The 25,409-nt window shown below is 37.1% G+C and overlaps 2 protein-coding genes across 7 annotated transcripts in view; one reads left to right on the forward strand and one right to left on the reverse strand.

Moving 5' to 3' along the window:
* The window catches only part of AASDHPPT (aminoadipate-semialdehyde dehydrogenase-phosphopantetheinyl transferase), a 28,989-nt gene extending 22,143 nt beyond the window's left edge, over positions 1-6,846 (reverse strand). The window contains exons 1-2 of the mRNA XM_041487422.1: positions 6,683-6,846; positions 5,672-5,897 (exon numbers count right to left, since the gene is read on the reverse strand). Of these exons, the coding sequence (XP_041343356.1) occupies positions 5,672-5,897; positions 6,683-6,826 (370 nt within the window). The 5' untranslated portion in view covers positions 6,827-6,846. The remainder of the gene's footprint in view (positions 1-5,671; positions 5,898-6,682) is intronic.
* A 223-nt stretch (positions 6,847-7,069) lies between these two features.
* KBTBD3 (kelch repeat and BTB domain containing 3) lies at positions 7,070-23,966 on the forward strand. 6 transcript variants are annotated; one of them, XM_041487392.1, is made up of 5 exons: positions 7,470-7,627; positions 7,763-7,929; positions 13,898-14,030; positions 15,335-15,576; positions 18,355-23,966. In XM_041487392.1, the coding sequence occupies exons 4-5, from the start codon at positions 15,353-15,355 to the stop codon at positions 19,973-19,975; spliced, it is 1,845 nt and encodes a 614-aa protein (XP_041343326.1). In that variant the 5' UTR covers positions 7,470-7,627; positions 7,763-7,929; positions 13,898-14,030; positions 15,335-15,352; the 3' UTR covers positions 19,976-23,966. The 6 variants fall into 6 exon arrangements, with proteins under 6 accessions (XP_041343325.1, XP_041343328.1, XP_041343326.1 ...); XM_041487393.1 differs by having other exon boundaries at positions 7,768-7,929; XM_041487391.1 differs by lacking the exons at positions 7,470-7,627; positions 7,763-7,929 and adding an exon at positions 7,070-7,209.
* Positions 23,967-25,409: the final 1,443 nt, after the last annotated feature.

Consider the following 25,409-nt stretch of genomic DNA (forward strand, 5'->3'; position numbering starts at 1 on the left):
TTTATTTAAGAAATATAAAAATATTTGTCTGGTTGAAAATCAGAATTTCTCTGAGAAAGGAAGTAGATCAGGGAAATACAGCTGAGGCTATTTTAGCTATTTTTCTTATATTTATTGAGAAGAGTTGTGAAATATTTAAGATAAGTTTCTAGCATTTTGAAAGTCAGTATAAAAAAAATCTGCAAGTCTGTCTCTAAAAGACTGTCTCACAACCTTGAAACCAGTAAGGCCTCCAAACTGTAATACCTGTACAGTCAATATCCAAATAAACTGCTGACAACACAAAAAGTCAGCTTCTGTGTTGCAGTCCTGCAATAAATATATGTATCTGTAGAACTGAAGCTATTGGAACAGGGCAGTGCTAGCAAGAAACTCCTCAAAAGGCAATTTTTAAACACCTACATAGTAATTACATAACCTTAGTCCTTGGATCAGATTTTTTGCTACACATTCTTCATTTGGAAAGCCAAAGGTAACTGTCAAAGGCTGAAAGCACTTTTAGTTTTGTTAAAAAAAAAAAAAAATCAGTTCTACTTAGCTGCTCATTGAGACTGTATAACTTAGTTTCCCAAAACACCAGTTTAGTAATAAATTGTGATTATTGTAAATTCAATGTTCAGAATGAAAAAAACCCCACAACACCAAAACAATCTGACAAGCATTTTTATAGTTACTCTTTATTCCAACTCCTATTTTTAATAAAAGCCCCTAGATTTAGGATTTTTCTTTTCCTAACCACTAGTGTATCCCTCATTTTAAACATATATTCTTCACAGTCTAATTTTATAGTTCTGCATTTTTCCACCAGTTTATATTTTAATCCAAATGGTTTCACATTTTTCTATTAAATATATAGTCATAAAGGATTAAGAGTGTTTCTTTGGAAAATAAAGAAATTTTCCTTTAAAGAGAAGATTTAACCATAATATCAACTTTCACAGTTTATCAAGCATTGGTGCTTTATCAATTACAGACTTGTGTAATTCCTGGTAAAAACTGTGGTAGAAACGTGAATAAAGCACAATAATGAAATTGCTATATATTGTACATTCTTTAAGAACATGTTTAAGATGGCTGTTTCTTCCCAGTTGCAAACAGAACAAGAACAAAGAAATGCCTCCCTGTTTACTCAGTGTAAGTGCATAACATCACTGTGATTCTTTAGCTCAACAAGGATGTCAGCTGTTTTAACATCCTTCACATCTAAAAATTGTACTTACATCATATATAATATTTATAAATCATTACTCCTTTGATCTGTAATATTTAAATCAAACCCTTTGTTAATTTCTTCATTCCAAGCGTGCAGCTACACACCTAAAGCTGTAACATTAGCTAACAATTTGGTGATTATCTCCAGCAGTAAAAGATTAGATACTGACTGCTGCCACAAGATTTATTGAAATACAACAATAAAACCAGGGACAGTTAAAACTTTGTTTAAGGTAAAGATAAATCACCTTAAAGACAAAAGCACTCTAAAGAACAATCTGATTTGGAATTTATTTCTAGGTAAGGAAATTCTTACTGAAAAACTGAAATGAAGCAATTAAATAAGGATTGCGATTCAAAAAATTGAACATGGCTGCTCGCTAAAAGACATGCCAAATATCTGAACTATGGTGTAGGTGAGCCTAACTCAGTTAGGCTTAGGAATACACCAAAATTAACAGCACAAAGTTTAAAACTGGAGAGAGAGCTTTCCTGCACGAGCTAGACTGAAATACAGTATTTAGCTTCCTCATGTGGGACTTATATACACATTTGACCTGTCTCTGGTTTGAAGAGCTCTATCATCTCTCGCATTACCTCACCTCAATAATGTAATAATGAGAATGAAAAGAGAAAAATGAGTCAAGTTCTTTTTTTATATTTCCTTGCCTCAGAGAAAACCAGTTTCAAATAATTAGGTGTTTGCACATAATAGCCTACTTTCTTAAAAAAGCATTTATTTGAGTATTTTTAATTTTGCTCTGAAACTCATATGCACATAATAGCCTACTTTCTTAAAAAAGCATTTATTTGAGTATTTTTAGACCAAATTAATTTTGCTCTGAAACTCATATGCCGAAAATTTACCCTTTTGTGTCTTTTAACAAGCAAGCCTAGCATAAAATCAAAATATTAATGAGAAAAGCTAATTCATGCAGTAGCATGTCAAATATTTAATTCTGAAATAAAACTGAGATTGGAGACATCTGGTTCAAAGTAAATATAGTGGGATATGTAAGAAAGATTGCAGGCTGATTTTCAAAGATATGGAATGAACTGTTAATTTATTTATCTATGCAAATCCATCTAAGCTAAAAAATTGCATTAGTGAAAAGAAATTCAACTGCACAGCAGGAAAGCTCTTGAGCCTAAGATCTAAACTTTTTCCAAATGCTCAAGGCAATATTTATTAAGCTATAATTATTTCCTAAGTTTCTGAAAACGTTCTACTTTACAGAGCTTAAGTGACTGGTCAACCAACATCCCACACACCACTCAAACCAAGTTGACACTTGTTGCAGAATTTCTTTTCCATAAACTAAAAAAATCAAACACAAGCTCAGTTTTTTCCACAGGAGTTAACAGTACTGTGAGAATTCTTCTCATTTCTTTTTTGAAAGGCTTAAAATAAACTCGTATGCATTCCCTGGCTAAATAATGTAAGTTACAGACACTCCTACAAACAAATTTACAGGACAGTGTGCATTTTTCCAAATGACTCAAGAGTTCACCTTAAACTGATCTAAAGAGAAGAAAATAATCATTGATTTCAGTAATTCTTCAAAAGTCATTGATTTCAGTAATTCTTCAAAAGCAATTAAACTGAAAGACTTATTTAAATCTAAAATAACCTGCCAGATAATCAAAAGGCAACAACACACAATACCTGAAGAGGATATTTTCCTTTTCTACCATCACTACAGTATTTACTTCAATATCTGAATAGAGGAAAAGTGATCAGCTGTTGCACACTTGTGGAACTTTTGTAGAACTGCTGCTTTTTGCAGTGGTAAGAATAGCTTCTAGTGTTAGAAGCTATTCAAAAAGCCTTCACCTTAGAAGAAGGCCATGTCCTGTACTAGTTTCACTTCTCAGATTTCAATAAGGAAGCACAAGTAATATGGAAAGAGGCAGCTTCTTACAAATAATAAGTAAAACAAAAATACATAGGATGGATTAAGAAGTGACATAAAATGTTTACATGCACCAGGGCTCCTTGTTACACAGTAGCACACAAACAGCAGACTGCTGAAAACTTTCAGCTGCATGATATTCTTGTCTATCTGCACTACAGATTTTGCGTGCTCGCTGTTTGAACAATAAAGGAATATAAGAGCTACAATACTAGAGACCTCAATCAAGATGATGTTGGATAACATCACAAGATGAAAAACTTTGTATTTAAACAAGCATTTGAAAAAAACCAAACAAACCTACTGAAATGTACTTTGTTCATAGGGAATTCTTTGTCCTTGTAGCTGTTCCAAGGAAAGAGATTTATAGTGGATCCACCTTCAGAAATATAATGTACTTAGCAAGTGCAGAACAAGAGCACCACTCAGTGGAACTATCAGAAAAAATAATACTGGTAAAGTCAGTGTTACCTATTCATAGCCCAGCAACAAAAAAGAGTTGCAGGTGATTCTACTAAGAGAAAAATCTTCCTCAGAAAAATTGCAGGTGAAAAGATGGCCAGCTTTAAGTTATAGTCTCTGTAATATGAAGTTCTATCTTTAATATTACTTATTTACTGGCTCTCTTTCCCACATATAATTATTACATTTCCATTAGTATCTTATTTCTTTTTCAAAAATACAAATTATAATTACAAAAAGGAAGACATATGAGTAATCTTTCACTGTTCACCAGCATCTCCCAAAAACACTAAAGCCTGTCTGTATCAGATTTCAAAGTATTACTGAGTCAGAAATAAAGTTTAACAAACTTCATAAAACTTGTCAGCTGGACATTGTCAACATGCCTTTAAAATGCCAACTACATTTATATTTGCATAAATTACCAGTACAGGATGTAACATATCCCTACTCCCACATATAAATTTTTCAATTTTTCTGTTTAAATTTGAATTTTGCAGTTCCCAAGAAAAGCTTCAAATACAACTGCTTAAATGTTTTGATTTTCACTATTTACCCACTGAAACTAGAAACTTTTTGGAATGAGGAATTAAAATTAGTGAGTCCTGTGGTAAGGCCAGTGGCAGCCCAACCAGAGTGTTTCCAAGGGTACTGGGTCCAGGTGTTACCTTTTCCAGGGCAGCCTGTGGAGTGCTGTGTTTCAGGTCTATGCTTAACCCAGTGTTGATACCACATCGGAATTAGCTGTGTTTGCACAGCATAAAGGCCTTCTCTGTAACTCTGCTCCCCCAGTAAACACGCTGTGCAAGGGTGTGCAAGATGCTGTGAGGAGACACAGCTAGGACATCACCTTGCTTGCTTTGCCTGAGAGAGCTGTGATAAAAGCACCAGCTTCAAGTTTAATCTGGTTATTTGGGCCCTGTGTTACTGCAGTCCTGTCTGGTGTGTCCCTGTACCAAAGCAGCCTTACCCACTAGACACAATTCCTGTCACAAAACACACAACAGCTCTGGTGGAGGACTCTCCAAAGGCTGTCCTGTGGCCTCACATGCTGACCACTGTGCTCAGAGTGAGGGTCTATGGCAGGTGTGAGTCGCAGCAAAGAACTTCAGGTTGCAGCAAAGCTGCTGTGCATCCTAGCTAAATGTGACAATCCAAAACTGTACACTTGTAGCTGTCATTAAAAAAGTATAAAGTGATCAGACAGAAAGTTACCCAGTCAGGGTTTACCTGAATCTCTCCCTTACAAAACAACGTATTTTGCAGCAAATAATGCTGGGCAACTCCAGAAACTGCAAAGAAAGATTCTCTAAGAACACAATTACTACTGCCATATCTGGTTAAATGTTTAAGGAAGATTCTAAAAAAAGCAGAATTCCAGTGCATCATAAATCCCAGTAGGTTTCTCCTTTAACCCATGACTATGCACTGATGAACATTTGCAAAATAAATCATCTCCATAAAAGTGTATTTAAAAATACACTTTGCTACAATCCTAATTTTGATCCTGAACTTCACTAATCTATACAGTCATGTCACAAATAAACAGGCTGATAAAGTCTAGTCTTTTCCCAAGAGCACCTCACGTGTTCCCTCCTCATGATCCCTTCTCACTGAGGATTACTGCACATTCACAGCAAATCTGTGTTGCCAGTTGGCTGACACATAAAATGTCCATACATATGGGACAAGTGAGTAACACAGTCTATGAAGTTCTCATGGGGATGGATCCCATTGTCCCTGTTTGGAAAGATGTTCCTTCTCCTGCCTCACACACAGCAAATCCATAATTAAAGTATCTGCAGATGCTGGTAGTCCCCATATGGTAGAAGAATTCATGATTTTATTTTCCCAGAGTTCTGCTTCTCTAAATGAGAGATTTATCCGTATCTGTCCTACAATGTGCCTCAAAATAAACAATGAAGAGTGCATTTAACAGCTAGAAATCCCAAATATACAGTACAGTCATACACTCTCTGCTAATTACACTAAATTTCTAGGACACAGATTGGTTCTTTGGGAAATGTGACAATGTTCAGTACTCAAATACTGCAGAATCTGCTTCAGTCACCATAATGAATTACCTGGTAAATCAGTCTTCATAACATCAATGCCAACTTGAAGCTCAGGCTCAGCTGCAAGGACTGCATAATCTCCTTGATGAGAGACGTTGAAGTTGTAATTTGAGTTGATACCGACTAAGTTACTGGCCAGGAAAGGTTTTCCTTTTGGTGTCCTTTGCAAGTGTACTTCATTCCAAGGTATGCACAGCTCCTCTGCAATTAATTTCCGCATCAGCAGGCGACCAGCCTATGAAATAAAATGGAAATAATTCATACAGAGCTATTGTGCTACGTGGGTGCTAGAAAACCACCTACCTAAAAAATGTTGGTTTATTACTGTTGATATCAAGCCGTGTGTTTTAGCCACATAAATTAAATGTCCCCCTTTCATAAAAGCCGTGTCAAGTAAGTTTAAGCAGAAGAGTCCATCAGAGCATCAAATACATTGTCACTATTAGCACAATTAACACAAGTCCCAGCCCAGACAAATCGCAGTTAGCTCCTTTCTCTACCTTAGTAACTTATTTATGATACTTTATGGGACAAATACTTCTTACACCACCCTGAGCAGTAAAATTATCTCAACAGCCTTCCTTTCAGTACACCTATTCACTACCTAGGTACTAAATGAAATACTCAATAGCTAAAAGTGGTAACTCCTTCCAGACTAATTAGCAGGTGTGTATTACTGTTACTAGGCGAGATTTAACCCCTGGATCTTGTAAAACAGCTTTATTCTCGGGGTCGTTACCCCGATGTCCTATGCAGAGTCCCTCAGGGTACGCTGATTTTGTCTCCTGACTTGGTATCACGACTTAGAAGTTGTGAAGGCTTTCAGAGTAACTACTGACAGCAGCCTGCCGTCCCTCCTGGCTCCTCAGCGCGGCAGAGCTTCATACTTTTACACAAGCCTTATCCTTCAGCTTTACATCCCTGAAATGCCCTCGTACGGCACGTTTTCCTACGACAAATCAGGAATTTGGGCAACGCTGACTGCGCAGAGAGACAACCGCGTCCCGGCTCCCCATGTACCAAGGCGGCTTTGGCATCGCGGGCAAAGACAAACTGGCCGATGCGCTCCTTCTCCTCGGGCTGCACCAGCTGCGCGGCCAGCAGCCACTCGCGGCGCCGGGGTCGCCATGAGCCGCAGGGGAAGGCCCAGCGCACGCTGCCCATGGCCCGGCCCCGCTCCCTGCGCCGACCGCCCCGCTCCGCCATGACCCGCCCCCTCGGGCCTGGCGGGAGCCTATCGGCGTGCGCGAAGCACGAAAGGCCCCGCCCCCAAGAGCACTAACTAACCCACTGTTAGGCGCCCTGTGAGTGACAGCGGGATGCGCCAGGTAGCGACCTATCAGGGGAAAGGCGGTGCCTGCGGCGGAGCTGCGCCCGCGGTGCCGTCAGCCAGGGCAGATGGGCGGGCTCTCACTTGGAGTGGCGGCAGGCGGAACCATTCCGAGTGCAAGGAGCAGGAGAATGACGCCGGAAGGAGCCAATCTGCCGGCGCGGCTGCTGCGGAGGGTGGGCCAGACCGGTCGGTGAGCTGCGGGTGTTGGCTGCAGGTGGGTGTGCGCTGCTCGGAGGGAGCGCTCAGGGGGGACTGGCGCCTCGCCGCCTGCGGAGAGGCGGCAGTGGCGGGGAGCGCCGCATGCCGCGGCCGGGTCGCGCTGTGAGGGAAGGGGATCCCCTTGCCCCATCCCGCCCGTCCTGTCAGAATTAGTCCACCCTTAGAATGAACGGAGCCGCCGCGGGGCGCAGGCGCGGGCGGCCTGAGCATGCGCGGTAGGGGCGCGGACGCCGCTGCCCTCCCCCGGCGGGCGGGGCTGCGGGCGGCCGATATCTGGGGCCGTGGCGCAAGGAACGTAGTTGCCCGCTAAATTCTGCCTCCTTCGGCCCTGTGCGGCACAGGGAGGTGGTTCTGCCCTCGAGGGGGGTCCGGGGCAGGTGGTTCTTAGTGGCAGCGCGCCCCGTTGCGGACAGGTGATGCGCGGCCCGTCTCTGCCCTCAGCGCGTCCATCCCGCTGCAGAGCCGTCCGGGCCGCTGGCAGAGCTGGCGCAGCGGGCTGGGCTCTGTTTACCTTTTATTGATTATAAAGAGGAGCTGATTGTCCCCAGAGCAGATGCAGCGCGCTACTTCACCTTAGCGGGGTTCTGGCTCCTAAGGATCTGTGCAAACAAAAGCCTCTTGTATCCTGTGCTCATTGTTCCGTTAAGAATTCCAGTGGTTGTCAACTGGATTCCCATTTTCCCTCAATTATAGTCCACCTGTAAATCCTCAAAAGGTAATAAATTGTTTGTCCTTTGGTTCTGGAGTTGAGCCGTAGCTAAAAAACTGGGGCCTATTTGAAAATTTACAACCTTTCTGTTGCTTGTCTTTAGAAATACTTACACTTCATCCATCCTCTATAGACCATGTACAAATGATGCAAAAATGCTGAAAATTGTATTATTGCAGGTAGTTGTTACAATCCTCCTTTTTTGTTGTTGTTGTTCATTGTTACTAGCTCACTGTTAATATGGAAAACTGCTGTTTCTGCAAAGGCCAGAAGGTCTTTCTGTCCAGAGTAAGTCTCAGTTACAGCTGAGTATAGATTGGTCTTTGCAAAATATTTTAAACACAGAAGTAATGTTGAATAAAAAAAAATGTTTAATCAAGGAACCAGTTGGGTTTTTTGACTTTTTTCAAAATATTATTCCTATTTTTCTCCGTGATTTAACAAAGCAAGGAATGGCATAATCTTATGCATTATCCAAACCCATAGACAAAGTTAAATGACAGCACAGGAGGATTTAACACAGTCAAGAAAAATCCCAGGAAAATGCTCTTCACCAGTGTCAAACTGTAGCTGAGGCTTACATTTCAAACTTTGTATTCTGTGCACTTTGAAGAGAAAATTGTGGCATTTTGTATATTTAGTTACTGATAATACTAATGGATTGTGGATTTTCCCTAGTCCCAAAAAAATCCCCTCTGGTTTGATTGATAGGTTTAGCTTGTCCATGCTCTCTACTTAAGAGATTTAAATATGTAGCACCGTTTTCACTGGTGGATTATATATATTTTTTTTAAATGAGCTTTGTGTGTAAATGCAAACTGAAGCTCAAGATGCATTGTATGATATGTAATGTAATTATGGATATAAATATAAACCCACACTTTAAAGTAAAACGTGCTATTATAATAAGGCATGCTAAATTATTCACTAAAGGTGCTCAATATTGCATACATGTTTTGAAAAAAACCCACATTTTAATCACATGCAAAAGTGACAGACTACAGAAGCCATTAAAAGCTGTCATTTTCTTTTACAGAATTTGCAGTTATTTTCAGCAGAATTAGAAGTACAGTGTGTCATTTTAATTCCATTTTTTCCTGAAAATTAAAATTACAGTTCTTGATCTTTTTTGGCTAAGAAAATAATTTGTAAAGTAACTTGATAAATTGGAGAAATTTAATTTTAGGATAAAATGCAGCCAGTTTTACTTATTTTTAGTGATTACTGCTTTATCTTAATGGGTTCATGTGTTTTATCAGGCAACATGCATTTAATGATCACTGCTTGCAGAGTGGGAATCTTCCACTTTTGGAATGCTTCCAGGAATTAGTGCAATTTCTTTACTTCCTACTGGTACCATGCTGGGATTTTTTCCACGTTGATTTTTTTTTTTTATCACTTCTAAGGAACACAAAGCTTTAAAGTCTCTGTGTCACCTTTCAATCTGAGAATACTATCCCAACATTTATTATTGATAAATGTCATTTTTGTGGATTAAATGTCTCAAAATGTCCTGTGCTTTTTTTTTTTTCTTGCTAAAATGATTGAATTACTGAAAATTATTGAATGAATGAAAATTACTTTTCTTTGAAGTTCAGTTATTTATGAAAAACCTGTGAGACTCAGTTGCATTGGAATTTCCAGGCAGGAAGCAGGAATTCTTTTAGTGTTTTCAATCTTAGGCTATCAGTGGCAATCAACACATTAACGGAATATAAAAGCACAGAACTAGTACTCAGTATTTATAGTTTAATTACATTTTAAACCACTCTTGTCTTTTCAGTCATTAATTAGAAGTGTCGCCAAATCCTACAGGTATGTGTTCCACTCATACTCATCTCAGTGAATGTTAAATTAGATGCATAGTGTAGAGTGGTGTCTTGAAAACTTATTAACAAGTCATTCGTTTCTCTCCTTTTGAATGGACAAGGAATGAAAGTAGTAGATCATCTTGATGGGTATATGGTAGACTCAATAATGTAATACTTTCAATATTAGATCTTAGAATGCTGATCTTGACCTTTTCAAAACATATACTAATGCACTGTTAAATTTTATATGGAAAAGACACCCTGAAAGTTCTTTAGAGAAATCTGTACAATTTCTTCATCTTCACTGTGGTTAATTCTTTCATCCTGTGTACATAAAGTGTTCTGTAAAATACCAGCTCTTGGATTTCCCTTTTTTAAAATCCTGATCCCTAGTAAGACATACTATCCAAGCTGGGAGAAGGCCATGTAATAAACATAATGTTCCATTGAAGAACAATCTATTTCTCATAAGTTACCTGCTATGAAGTACGAAGATTTAATTTTTTTTTTAATTGGTGAGTGCTGTAGCCCTGCTGTGTTGTGCTTTCAGATAAAAGCAGACAGATTGTTTTACAATTGGTTGTAAATAATAAAGTACCAAATCGGGGTTGAGTTTAGACTGGTTTTGCCAGCTTTGTTGGAAGAGGAGAGAATGTCTGCCTGCACAGTGTTCTTTGTAATTCCTGAATGGCCGCTCCCTTGTGCTGGGTACAGTCTCGAGCCTCAGTCCCATTCCAAGGGTTTGGTCCTGTTTATTGTCAGGCAGACACAGCCCTAAGGGGCTTTTCCTGGCCAAGTACAAGCTGAGCTATGTGTGATACTTATCTGTGCTCAGTGCTTCCACAAAACAGAATTCCCTAGGCTATTTCAAAGTCACACATATTTGTATGTATATTTTTATCTCACTATTATAAAGTGAGCAAACACTTTGCCACTGCCTTTGCCACTGCCTTTCTGGACCCTCATTTGGGTGTTCATGCTTCACTGTTGTTACATATCCTCTCCCTAGTTTGATATCTTTTCCTTGGTTATTCACCAAGAAATAATTGCAAATCTTCCACCATTCTCAACTTCATTAGCATATTTAAACTACAGTAACCATTTTATTTATCAGTTGTAGCAGCTAAGGCTATTTGGACTGTTGGTTTAGCAAAATCTTTTCAGCAAAAGTTTATTAATATACATACATTATGTATGTTCCCATCAGTGCTATGGTAGGAACTGCAACAGATTCTGCACAAACAAAAGTTCATCTCTTCTCAAAGGTCACTGCACAGTTCTGTTTGCTTTACTGTTTCTGATCTGGTAAAATGGATATGAAAGTCATTTCTAGGAGGTCTGCTGCAGTGGTTATTTTTTTAGTGTGTGCCTGAATGTTCTGAAAATGTCTGTCCTGGATGTTTTTGGTCTCCTTTATGAGTTTAACAGTATGCTGTGTTTATAGTCTCCTAGTATAATATCTAGGATTTAACATATATCCAGGTTATAAAATACACATATAAAGGTCATTTGAACTTCCCAAAGGAAAAGTATAAATTACACATTTCAGTATCTTCTAGGTACAGAATTATAAGAACACTTAAGAAGGATTGTTGATGGTGCTAACTAAAAGACAATCATAAATATGTTACATCCTCCATATATCTTTGGAAAGGGAGCATTAGCATTGGTGAAGTGAAAAGTTCCACTAGAAATTCAGTGAGGTTTTGGCTGCTGTTTGCATGGAATCAAGGTCAGTTAAACACTTGTAGCTTTTAAAATGCTTAGATACTAAGAGGAATGTGTGTATATCTCATATTTTGACTATGGTCTTATCAGAGTTCTCAGTGTGGCTACCTGGCATCTGGATCAATGAGCCCATTATGTTCTAGACTGCTCTGTCCCTTAGTGTCCTGGGAAAAGGACAGTGTTAAAACTGCCAAAGGCTTCTAATTAGGTGATCACTAATGGCCCTACCAACCCAAACCACTCCATGCTTCTATGACAGAGGAGTCTCATAAACAGCACAACTCATGAGGTCTAGGCCCTTATTACTGGATTTTGTGACAGATCACAAGAATGCTCTTACCCTCCAATATCCCAGGCAGTCCCTTATTTCATCCACCACAACGACCAAAAGTAGCTTACTATCCCCAGCCTCCTGTTCAACTGCTGGCTGCTCTGTGGCCCTACACAGACTGGCCATTGCTTGCCACTTGACTGTCAGGCATGCAGAATGCCTGACCCCTCAACTGGAGACCTGTACAGATAGTTTTGAGAGGTACACATATGTCCCCCACACATGTGTTGTATGGGGTTGACCTTAATAACTGTGAAGTTTGTATCAGTTTTCACTATAGCAGCCAACTGGCCTTGTGTTTTGAGGTGTCTTACAATAAATATAAGCCTGGGCAAATGTTTAAATTTAAACTTTAACTTTAGGGGAGTTTAGTTTTGGAATAATTTTCAGTTGTGTTTGTCAACCAAATTCTTGGTTTGTTGTCTTTTGGTTTTTTTGTTTTTTTTTAGAAAAGCAGGCTAATAGCTAAGGGGGCATTTGCCAGTGTAAGACTCTAAAGGTCCAGTACGCGAGCAGGGAGATTTTGTCAAGTGGTGAGAGATTGGATCACGTACGGCAGTACTTGTGTCATGTTCCAGGAGAGGCTGAAGGCTGGTTGCTGAGCAGCACACAGACATGTCTGAAAAAGCAAGAGTAAGAGATCCCAATTCTAATGAACCATTTACTGGAGCTTGGTTCTTGGTAATCCACATGAAGACAGGCTTTGTAATTGGAATCCTGTGGGAGGTTATGGAGCAAATTCCTGAGCTGCAGACCTCTTCAACATATATCTGCACCCCCTACGTTTCTTATCCTTTTGTCACAGTTGATCAAATATTTATAAAAACCCCTACTGATAATTAATATGGCTTTGTAGGAGAATGCATGAAATAATTATAAATGCCTTGTTTAACATTCCAAGTTTAGCTGAATTGTTAAGAGAGTTTGGAGGGCTCTAAAATCAAGAGATTCAGTGAAGTGGTACATTAATACCAAAATTATAAAGTAAGTCAGGAATTGACTACAAGACAGCTGGAAATTGAATTTATTAATATGTATTTTTTTAATGGACTGAAGGGTGAATTAGGCTAAGTCGTTGCACAGTGTTCATTACTACATTCCTTAATTGTGAATAAAAACATTAAAGATACACTGCTGAATTTTGCTTTTAAGAAAATAATGAGATACTGCTATTAGAAATTAGGATTAGGATGCACTAGATGACTTGGAAATTGGTCTAGTGAGACAGTGATGAACCATAATGTTGTACAACAAATCTTGTATCAGGGAAAGAAATTTAGGATCAAACTGGAGTAAAGAGAAAACTGCAAGCAATAATAAGGAAAACCAGAAACTTAGCCTTTTAAGTGGACCTTGGAAAGTTTGACAATTACTAATTGGAATGAAAGTTGAGAGAGGATATCAACACTCTTGATAATTGTAAGAATGAATAAATATACAAAGGAAAATTAAGTCAAATAACAATTTTAACAGAAGAACAAATATATGTAAGCATTAATAAATTGATGTGTAATTCAGAGTCTCTATAGCAATGTACTGGAATAGAGTTTTTGTGGTAATAGTGTGGTAAAAGAAAACTTTATGAAACATTGATTGCTTGTGTGAAAGTGATCATATGATATCTTGCCTAAAATAGCATAGTTAGACTTGATTACTGTAGATGTTTCCATGTTCATAATACAAATACAAATATTACTGAAATTGGTAATTTTATCATAAGAAAGCACATTGTAGGTTGGAGCTTGCTACAGAAATTACATGTAAGTGGAGAAAGATGTCTAGTATCAATTGTAAGTTCCAGAATTTTGCAGAAAGGTTTATGTTTCTTTTAGAAGAAGTGTTATTTTATGTGATGCCAAAAAAAACTTTGAAATTCACTTTCTTTTTTTAAAAAGTTTCATTCAAATGTGGGAGACTAATGTTGTTGAAGTAACTCTGCTTTTGAAGATTCAGCCTTTTGAGGAGCAGGCTTTTAAATTCATAAGAAATGGATATTCTAGAGAATTCTGACATACGAAAAAGTTTCATGATTTATGGAAGCTGGGGTTTATGAGGCCATACATTATCAGAATAAATGGTGGTCTTGTCTTCTGTATTTTCCTAGTTCCTCAGGCTTAGAATGGAAAGAGTGAATACGTTGAGATTGTCTGACCATGGGAAGGAGAAGATGCCTGCTCCAAGGGTGCCAGTGCTGGCAGCAAGATCACTGGATCTCTTCTCTTCCAGGAGACATGGAGGTCTATTTGTGGTTGGAGCTACCTGACTAGATAAAGTATAGATCAGTCTGCTGTGAAAGTACCTCACATGAAGAAGACTGCCTGATGGTTTAGTTTGCTCTGAATATATTGTGTCATCAGATGAGCCTTTTCAGAAAATTAAAAACCAAAACCAGTATTTTCTTGTTTCTGGGTTTTGTTTGGAATATTTTGTCCCCTGTCAATTCAGGTGGGCCATTATCTGTTGCTGATTTTAATTGCAATTGTGGAAGCAAAATCCTGGAATAAAAAAAATTGGAATGATTCTTTAAGCTTTAAAATAGGCAGTATTGACTCAGATTTGCAGTAAGGGCATTTTATGCATCTGCAATATATAAATAACTCTTTAAATAGGTATAAATAAAATATACTAATGTTTAAAGTTTCTTTATATTGACAAAGTGGTATAAAATATTTTCATTGTAAAAAACAGTTCAAACCAATTTACTGTAGAAAAAAAAACACACTTCAGTGTAGGGATTTTCACCAGAAAGAAAACTTGGCTGCTGAAAGGGAGATGGTCTTAAATTTAAATGTGTTCTAAAGCCAGTTAATTTATGCCTCTGTAAATGAAACAGAGTGGGCAAACACAAAGCTTCCTAACAAGACTAGAGGTACATGACAAAATGAGTTTCAATTGACTAAGCACTCAAAGGTGTACTGTCACCAAACTGTCTCTAAATGACCCTGTTTGGTAAGCCCCAGCAGTCCTGTTATTCAGCCAGGCTCTTGGTGTTGTTTGTATTCCATTATTGAAGTCCAGAGCGCCTCCTGGGAATCCACGTAGGATGCAGTCTGATAGCCTGTGTCTCCCTTCCACTACAAGATATAGAGTGATCAGCCTTTTGGAATGTAAAATATGTAACAAAGTTTTCTTTTTCCATCTTAATTTTAAATAAAATTGTAAGTATTTGGGTTTTTTTTTCTGAGGGTAAGCTTAGGACTAGTCTTGCTCTTAAATGGCAATTAAACACACTCCTTGATATGCTTCCTGTGGACTTTATTTAAAAAATTCCTTCAGGTGGGTATTATCTGTAGAATTGTTCATTGATATATGGCAGATAATCTACTTGACAAAATTTGCTGTGTGTATGTATTTTACAAAGTAGTAGTATTATCAAATTCAGTGTAAAAGTCAATTGTAACACAAATTTCTAACTGCATATGATATACAAACTAAATTCAATGCTGGGAACTTCTTTCTTTGTTTTATGGTGTATTGATTTTGTTTGGTTTTTTTGATAATAATAAGACTGTAGAATCAATTACTTATTTTTCCATTTCAGGAATAGATTGAAGAAAACATGGAAAATCAACGGGATTACATTAGCAGACCTATTTGCAATGGAATTTCTGTTCCTGAAAATAAAATAAATTCCTTAGTGGCTGAAGGTCATGGACAACAAATTCTAAAAGTACTACAAAAGTTCAGAGAACAAAATATATTTTTTGATTTTAAAATTCGTGTGAAAGATGAAATAATTCCCTGTCATCGTTGTGTACTGGCAGCATGCAGTGATTTTTTCAGGTAAACCTAATTTTGGTGTGAGTTTGCAGGAAATAGATTCTAAGTTCTCTGGGAGGGAGGGAGGGAATAGAGTTAAAAGTCAAAACAAAACACAGCAAAAGTTAAAAAAACCCCCACAATTTACATATACCTGCAGAGTTTTGAGCACAGCATTCAAACATCGTTTTAGTGGTATGCCACATATGGCTCTTTGTATTTTCAGAAAGCCATGAAGACTCTATGAATCAGATTCCTACAGCAGTCAAAACTGTAATACAAGTTCCAAATCATAAATGTGTGGTTCTGCTGTTAGGTTGAACTGACACAGGTTATGTTTGTTTAAGAGTTACCTGTTGCCTGTATCAGTACTTGAAGGTCTGCAAGGATATTTTTTGACTTTTCATGATAGTCTACTTACTTTGACACATTTATACTGTGAAACGATTGATTACAAATACATCTTGTACTGAGCAATTGTGGATAAATTGTACATAACTTTGGAATGGAACTGGTTTTTGTTTGTCCAAGAAGAGTGGTCAGTATAGTGGAGATTTTCTTCACAGGTATTTAAACAGATATGCATACTTTTCCTAACTACAGATTTCAGCCTTTCAGCATGAAATTAGTCTTCCTTCTTGTGCTTAAAGCTATGTATTCTTAAGGGACAGCCTTCATTCACATACAGAATATTAATTTATAAATAAGCCTTGCTAATCTTTTTATTAGAAAGGTTCACACTTGCAATTCCACACTGAAAGTGTTTCTGAATACCGTTTACTAAAAACAAAACTAAGATCTAACAATGAAAAAATGGACTCTCAGGAATGAGTTATTAACCTCTGTTTGGTTGCCTATACATAGGTTAGTGTTGTTTTCAAGTATCCTGGAACATCCCATGGTCTAAGTGAGTCTGCCGTATATGACAGAAGATAGCTAGATGTGTTCTAAGAATTACTGAAAAAAAGAAGAAATACAGCTGAAATGAGCACTTTCTCCACTGTAGGAGCAGATTTGTTTTTTTCTCTGACATACAGGACTACTTTAATTTGTCTTTAACTGCTTGACAGCACTGAGATGATCTGGTAGAAAGAAATACTAGGATGAAATAGCTTCCAGTGGTAATTTTTAGAACTGAAGTTAAGCACATGGAAACGCATGTATCCTTTTCATTACCTACAGACTCTTCAGATTAAAATCTGCCAGGAGAGATCTCTCCCTGCTCCTAATGGTTGATATGATGGATAATAGCAGCCATCAGGTTCATGAGTTGTCCTGCAATGCAAGGCCCATTTTTTATCTTCAAGGAATAAAAAGTACCTACGTACACTACATACATTTGGAAATTGAACACCTTTTGTCTTCCTTGGCCTTTGGACTTCTCTTAGTTTTGGCTTCATTGTGTAAACCGAAGAATCTGCAACATTTTGATCCTCACTTGTTCGCTTTCAGAGTTAAAGACTTTGCCTGCATCACTCTTCTTGTACTAGTATTGTTCAGTTGCTATTTTACTCCCTAATTAGAGATTTCATACCTCACGGGTTAATGAGGAGGATTGTAAGGGTCATCACTTAGTATGCAAAGAGGTCTTTGGGACACAGGTGTCTTATTGTAATTTTATGTTCTTGTTTGGGAAGTCAGACAAGTTCCTGCTTTACCAGATGTTCACATCCCAAAGAGTATTTGCTATACAAAGGGATGGTTTTTTTGTCCTCTTTGGCTTCAGAAAAGGATGAGATTTTAAAAATCCCATACAACAGAGATACTAAGTGTATAACTTAACTATAACACTTTTTTTTTTAATATTAATTAACTATGATGTATTAATATCCAGATTCTCTACTTTGCATTTGATGATTTATCCAACTCTTCCTCCACTATTATCTTGTGTCATATTCAGAAGCCACTGCTATCCTAGCTTGAGGCTTAATCTCTGGGAGGGTAGGACAAGGGATATTGCAGCACTGTTCTGTTGCTAGCACTTACCCAATTGTAAAACTTTATTTTACCTTGCCATGTGAGATTGTGTGAAAGAGTTAAATGTTATTACAGAGTTAGAATAAAGCAGTTAAAGCTGTAATAAAATTTCCACAAATCTCCTGGTCAATAGTTCATTCCACAATTTCAACCGTAATCTTTGTATTCAGTCACAATCTACTTTCTGCACAGTTTCATTGTGTCCTGCAATCATATCAAAATCTCATTTTTTCTCTGACATTGGCCTGCACTCATACATCTCTCTGTCAACTCTAAAGCAAGAATTAAGTTTCCTTGTGTTTTTTCTCCTCACTTACCCCTTACCTACTTTTATTTCTGAGGACTACACCCATCATCTCTCTGGCCATTTGCTCAGCCTGCAATTTGGAAGGGGTGTTTTTTCCACATCATTTTATGTACTCATCCACATTGCATGACCTAACTCATGGGGCTTTTTTGCTATGTATTTTTTTAAATCAGGCTTTCTTTCCCAATGTGGAAACTGATGCTGTCCTGAAAAATTTCACATTTTCTCTCATGCTGAGAGCTGCAGACTTCATCACGGTTTGTGAAAATCCATACAAAACACAGGTGCTGCTATGATGTTGTTAAGCCATCACTTTGAGTATGTTCTTATCACCAATCATTTTTTTCTTCAAACACACCAAGTAAATTCATTGTTCATATAAGAACCTCCACATTTTAGACCTATTTTAGACCAGCCCACATTATTACATGCTCCTAATTGTCTCCTTCCACATCAGTGTTCTCATCTGTTTGCTAAATCTTTAATTTGTCTGTATATCTTCTGTATTCTATTCACAGAGCCATGTTTGAAGTTAATATGAAAGAACGGGATGATGGCAACGTTACTATTAGTAACCTATCACCCAAGGCAGTGAAAGCTTTTCTTGATTATGCTTACACAGGAAAAACAGAGATAACCAATGACAATGTGGAAATGCTCTTCCAACTGTCATCATTTCTTCAAGTTTCACTCCTTTCCAAAGCTTGCAGTGACTTCCTAATAACAAGTATTGATCTTGTGAATTGCTTACAGTTGCTTTCTCTGTCAGAAAGTTACGGGTCCGTCCGCTTGTTTGATCATGCACTAGATTTTGTACAACACCACTTTTCATTGCTGCTCAGATCGAGTGACTTCTTGGAGATGAATTTTGAGATATTACAAAAATGTCTCGAGGCTGATGAACTAGATGTCCCTGAGGAAGAATCAGTGTTGAAAGCTGTCCTCCAGTGGACCAAACACAACTTAGAAACACGGCAGAAGTACCTGCCTAATTTGATTAAAAAAGTGAGATTACACCAGTTACCTGAAAAGACTTTGCAGGACTTTCTGCATTCTGAAGAACACTTACTTAAGAGTGCTAACTGCTCAGTAATAATCAATGATGCAGTTAAAAGTGTGCAGAACTTCAGTGGATTGTTTCCAGATGCACGTCCTTCAACAACAGAAAAATATATATTTGTTCATAAAACTGATGAAGATGGAGAAAACAGACATACATTCTGCTACAACATCAAAACAGATAAATGGAAAGAACTACCACATACGCACATGATTGATCTGCCAGGGTCAAGTTTGTCTAGCTATGGAGAAAAAATATTTATAACTGGAGGATGCAAGGGTAATTGTTATAGGACTGTCAGGCTTCATATTGCTGAACCGTTCCATGATGCCACTGACCAAACCTGGTGCTACTGTCCAGTCAGCAATGAATTTGCCATAGTGTCAGCTATGAAAAAACCAAGGACAATGCACACATCTGTTGTAACCTTAAATCAGCTCTTTGTAATAGGTGGAAAGACCAGAGGAGCTCAAGAAACTCGGAGTCTTTTGGATGTAGAATCCTATAACCCTCTTTCCAAAGACTGGAAATCTGTAAGCCAGTTACCAAGAGGTATCTACTATCCAGAAGCAAGTGCATGCCAGAATATAATTTATGTCCTTGGCTCAGAAGTAGAGATTACTGATGCCTTTAATCCATCCCTTGACTGTTTCTTTAAGTATAATGCTATGACTGATCAGTGGTCTGAGCTTGTAGCAGAATTTGGGCAGTTTTTCCATGCAACTCTAATCAAAGCTGTTCCAGTGAACTGTACATTGTACATATGCGATCTCTCCACCTACAAGGTTTACAGTTTCTGCCCAGAAACCTGTGTTTGGAAAGGGGAAGGATCTTTTGAATGTGCTGGCTTTAATGCAGGGGCAGTTGGGACAGAAGACAAAATTTATATACTAGGTGGTGATTATGCTCCAGAAGAAATCACAGATGAAGTTCAAGTCTACCACAGTAGTAGGTCTGAGTGGGAAGAAGTTTCACCAATGCCAAGAGCCTTAACTGAGTTTTACTGTCAGGTCATTCAGTTTAATAAATATAGGGATCCCTGGTCACCCGTACTGACAATTTGCTCTGGAGAATTTTGAAACTCCCAAATCAAAAGAGTCTATTTAAATGCACAAGTTGTAGAACAGTTTTTAAGTATTAGTTTACAGATGGAGAAATATGTACTAGTTTGTTTTAAATTTTCGGTTTAGATTAAATACTGTAGGATTGCTTTTGGAAGACTCCATTAAAATATCATTCATGCTAGTCGTTATACAGACAGTATTATATACTTAATTTTATATACAACTCTGTAATTATCAGAATAATTTTCAAAATCATATTAATTTTCCAAAAGGAATATTCATGAGGAATTAGTTGTGTAATATGTGTTTATTTCTGTAATATTCACAGTTGTCCCAACAGACAAATTGCTAAATGAGAAAACTGACTGTGATACTGTTTTCCCTATGTAACTGAAGTTTAAAGGACATTTTCATTAGTGTTATTTAGATTTTCTCTGTTCATAAACCTGTAAGAGGAATTCATTGTCAGCTTTATCTTATCAAAATGACCTTAGCAAGGACAAGAGCCAAAGTGACCTTCACAGTATTAAAACCAGGTATCTAACATGAAGAGACTGATAATTCCTGTCATCTTACTTCAGCTCTTCAGTTTTGCCAGTTTTTCTCCATCCTTGTGCCTTAGTAGTAGTTTTATTTTCTGTTTCCATCCAATTAACTGTGGCAAAGTCCACTGCAACAACATACTGGAGGGTAGGTAAGATTTCTACAGGACAGATGATTAATGTGATATCTTTGCTTCAGTCATGTTGCTAATTAAAGAAAAAACACTTCAGGAATGTTTTCTAACACAAGTCTTCATCTCTGAAGTCTTCAGTGCTACCTACTAAGCTGTCACTAGGCTGCTTATAGCAGCAAGCTGTAAACTGAATCCGAGCTGTTGCTTCCGTTAACTATGGGAAAAGTTTGTATCTTGTCATACATCAAATACAAAGTTACAAAACTACACCCCCACCCCCATATTAAAAGTCAGTAGTAAATAGTATACTGGAGATGAGAAATCATCTCTTGTGGTTTAAATTAATTAAACACTTTATCTTGAACTTCATTGTATTTTTAGATGTTAAAATATTACACAGTAAACACTACACAATATATTGCTTGATAAACTTTAAGTAGTCAGCTATGATCATGTTAAAATTGTAAAGGACTTTTAGTGCTAATATTAGTCTAGCCATACGTTTGAAGTAAATTTGATCTCATGCTTACAAAGTCAGTCTTCTTTCTGACAGGAGGACACTGAAATTAGCTAGGTTTCATAAATTAATTTGTAATCTTCCACAGCCTGAGAATTTCCTTTCTTCCAGGTATCTAGATAAGACACTGAGAGCCCTTATGTCCCATATAAATATTGTGAAAGCAGTAAGGTTGTCTTCTGCCAGAGAGAATAATAGTTCTAAACATTTAATCATATCTTTTCAAGCAGTTTAGATAATGAATAAAATTTAGTGAGGCATCAGAGGCATCTTTCATATGTCTTGAGATAACTGTGGTAAGTTCATTATCACATCACTACTGCATGTACTTTTTGTAAAACCCAAGCTGAATATTAATGCTTAAAACTTAATATTACCTAGAACAGCCTTCTCTTTTAAGCAGTACACAATGGAAGGTTCTGATTCTGTGACTGACTCTGTAATTTGTTATCAGATACCTTTACAAATTCATTCATCATAACAATTGTCATAAGTATATAAAATAAAATCATGTACATTTGGAGAAGATGTTAATAGAACAGGACCCTTTCACTCAGTAATTTCTGTATATTAATATGTGTGTCAGTTCTGTAGAAGTAAGTAGCTTGTTACAGTATTTCAGGCAACTTCCACATTTATTTTGGTTTTTTTTTCATAATAAATCTCCAAATCATATTTTAATTAAATGTAGCTAGGTAACCTTTACAATCACCTTGCAGAAATGCAAATATTTTTATATTTGGACACAACTGCTTTTACACTAACGTGCAAAGCAAATGTATTGAGTAGAGAGAGGAAGAATACTATTCCTACTTACTGAAACAATAGGAAAAAAACAAGCACATAGGAAAATGGTAGTTTTAGTTTTAATGAAGCTACTCAGGGTAGCATAGAGACTTCATTCCCCATTAATTATTGCAACTTGTCACGTAGTTGGAATACAAGGCCCAATTCACCTTTGCTTGTGTATTTGTGTTGTGTTTATACCTGAGTAATATGAGTAGACAATTTATGCATTGAGAAAAGTAACATATTATGCCCGTAGTACAAGGGTAAAAATAGCTATGCAAATTGGAAGAGACTAGAGAATTGCAAGGGTGTTTTAATTGCCACTGTCATGACCAGATTGCTGGGTCACATAAACAGCAAGCGAGGGAGTCATTCAGGTGATGCTCTTTCCTCTAAGTTTTTCCCTACAGCAGATCTTTTTGGCAGTCTTCCACCCAGCTACTAGCTATAAGACTCTGGCATCTGACATCAGACAGAGCAATGATGTATGTGAGAAATTCCTGAGTACAGAGGAATTATAGACAGTGAAAACTGACTGAAGCTGAATTGGGAAAATAGACATGCTTCTTTAATATTCTACACTATACTTGTGCAGTAACTAATGTCAGTTCCCAGTTTGACAAATCATTCATGGATTTCACAGGGAGTTGAGCTCTTACTCAGTGATCAGGAAATAATGTAGTAATGTCAGTTACTTTCTAGCATTGCTTACAGAAAAGTTACTGTGAAATGGCACTGATTTTCTGCAGGTAGGCACGTAAACCTGTCCTACAGCTCTCACAGAAGGAAAAAGGATCATATGCGACATTTCCACATACAGAGTATTAAATCTGGTAGCAGAACGGAATGCAGAAGAAGCAGAAGTGTTAGAAAGTCATGTTTAAAAACAAGGCTTTATCATAGAAGAAAGGACCTATGTTCCAAACCCTGTGATTAATTGCTAATAATGTAAGAAATCTCAGTGAACTACACAAAAAAATCTGAATTACTTGCATGAGTAACTGTTGTAGTCTGGATGAAACATTTTTCAGTCTACAGAGCATTTATGCAATTAAAAAAAAAGTCACAAAGTTAATGCAAAGTGAGTTTTCTAATATCTTTTATGACTTTTCAAAGCTCTTTGAATCAAAGCTTTATGAAAAAGGACCTTCCTCTAAAAATGGTAACTAGATTAACGATTATGTATGTTCTCACTGAAACAGAGTGATGTTTAAACATACAAAATGCATGTAAAATTATAATCCACTATTTGCACTTAAATGATGTAACCAAAACATTTCTAATAGTATTCTATTTTATGTCACAGAATACATTATAAGCATGACCAGTATAATATACACAAAGATAATATATATTGTATGTGGGATTTTAATATCCAGTGATGATTATATTGGATAATCTTAATTTTTAAAGAATGCTATCAAAACATTATGGCACTTTGGTAATGTTATCATACTGGTTTAGTTGTTATAATATATATCAGTTATTCAGGTGTTTTATTGATTATGTTTGCACAGATCTGATGATTATAATTAAAGGACTAATTAATTTGTTTTCTTTATTCTAAATACATTTGTAGTAAGTCAGTTTACTGCTGTTAAAAATTCGTTATATTCACAAAATGGAGTAGATTTTCTGGGTCAGATTTATTTATGGTATTACTCTGTAAAGAAAACTGTTTACCTCCTCTGGTTAATATAGGGTAGTAGGTAAGGTATAGGCTATAGAATGTGCTGACTGCAGTTCCTAATGTGGAGATAAATTTTAGATGTTCTGTTTGTAGGTGACCAACAGGAGGCAGCATAAGATCTATTTTAATTAAAACAGACTGAAAGCAGGGATGTATTTGACAATATTTACAGTTGAACATTATGCTCAATTTACTTTTTTCCTTCAAACACCCAGTAAATAGAGAACAGTAACATTTCGCTGCTGCCTGGGCTCTGCTGATATGTGGAAAGTACGATACTACACATTTGCTGAGATGTTCATTCTTTTGTGAAATAAAGCACTGAGCAACTGAATCCTTCTTGGGTCTTTTTTTTTCCTTTTTTTTCTTTTCTTTTTTTTTTTTTTTTTTTCCAGTGAGTTTTAAACTGCAGACTCTACAGTGTTTCTAATGCAGGTAATCTCTTTTGGGGTTTGTTGGTTTGTTGTTTTTTTTTTTCAGTTGGAGAACATTTTGAATGCCGTAACCAAGAATGCAGTTAGTATGAATGAGGGGGGTTTATAATAATCCTCGGACCTTGTATTTGTATTTCCTTTGCATACTGAATTACTGTTCCCATGCTAATTTTAATTGTCTGCTGAAAAGTACTTAAGTTTACCATTATAAGGTACTTATTTAAATTGGCATCAATTTTAAAAATTAGATCAGATTGATATACAGGGATTTTTTAGCAGTTTAAGTACTGCAAATGACTGGGTGTTTATTGTTACTGAAATGAGCCTTCCGTACTAGCAGAAGGAGCTTTATATAGAAGGAGATAAAAGTTACAGAGTCCAAAATTTGCATGCCAAGGCTTGCAGAAATGGCATCAATGCAAAGTGACGGAGCCCAACGTTGTCCTGTATCCTTCCAAAACTCAAAATTCTGTAACCCCGAGATTCCTCTACAGATTAGAGTTATGGCAATATAAATTAACTTTCAAACACTCTAAGGCCTTTGCCCCAAAAGCCTTTCTGCTAGCAAAAGCCTTTTGGAGACATGTACAAAGCATTCCAGCAGCACTCACAATGTTAAAAGCTTATATTGAACAATGAAGGGATTCACAGACCAAATCTGAGAGCTTAAGTTGTGTAACCCTGTGCACAATCAAAAGGAAACTGTATATGTATGTTCTACAAATCCAGGGAATTCACCATGGACTTAAAAACAGTTTGCATCTGAAGTAGACCATATGGTAGGGATTTTCTTCCTGTCAGCAAAAGCAAGGAAGAAAGAATCTGGATTTAATGATTAAAATACACATACGTTACACATAAATTCAAGACAGTTCATATAAATGAAGGAGGTCCAAGGATTTTTGTTGGAGGAAGCTGGTATACACCAGGATTTTTCACTAATGATCCACAGCCTCCATAAAAGTAGAGTAACAATTCTGGGAGAAAGTAGAGGTATTTAGGTTATGTACACAGCTACTCTAGGAAATAATATGATTTCTAGTTAAAATTATTCTAACAGATACTAATCATATTTAGTGGGTTTGTCCTTCATAATAAAAGAAGGATGTTCAATGAGGTATAATTACGACTAGGTATTTTTGTAGACTAGCAGAGGATCACACAGTTAATGACCTCCCCTTTCCATCATTTCTCCACCTATTTGTACCTGAATCTAGTTTGAACTAGCTTGTAAGACCTTTATGATGTGCTTGAATTTGATTTCTGAGCACCAGAAAATTGCCAGTTAAAATACTGGTAATAATGTAAAGGGAAGCCAAGTTCGGGTATGGGTCTCAGTAAGA

The sequence above is a fragment of the Pyrgilauda ruficollis genome, unplaced genomic scaffold, assembly GCF_017590135.1.
Source record: "Pyrgilauda ruficollis isolate IOZ18807 unplaced genomic scaffold, ASM1759013v1 scaffold8, whole genome shotgun sequence".
Classification (NCBI taxonomy): domain Eukaryota; kingdom Metazoa; phylum Chordata; class Aves; order Passeriformes; family Passeridae; genus Pyrgilauda; species Pyrgilauda ruficollis.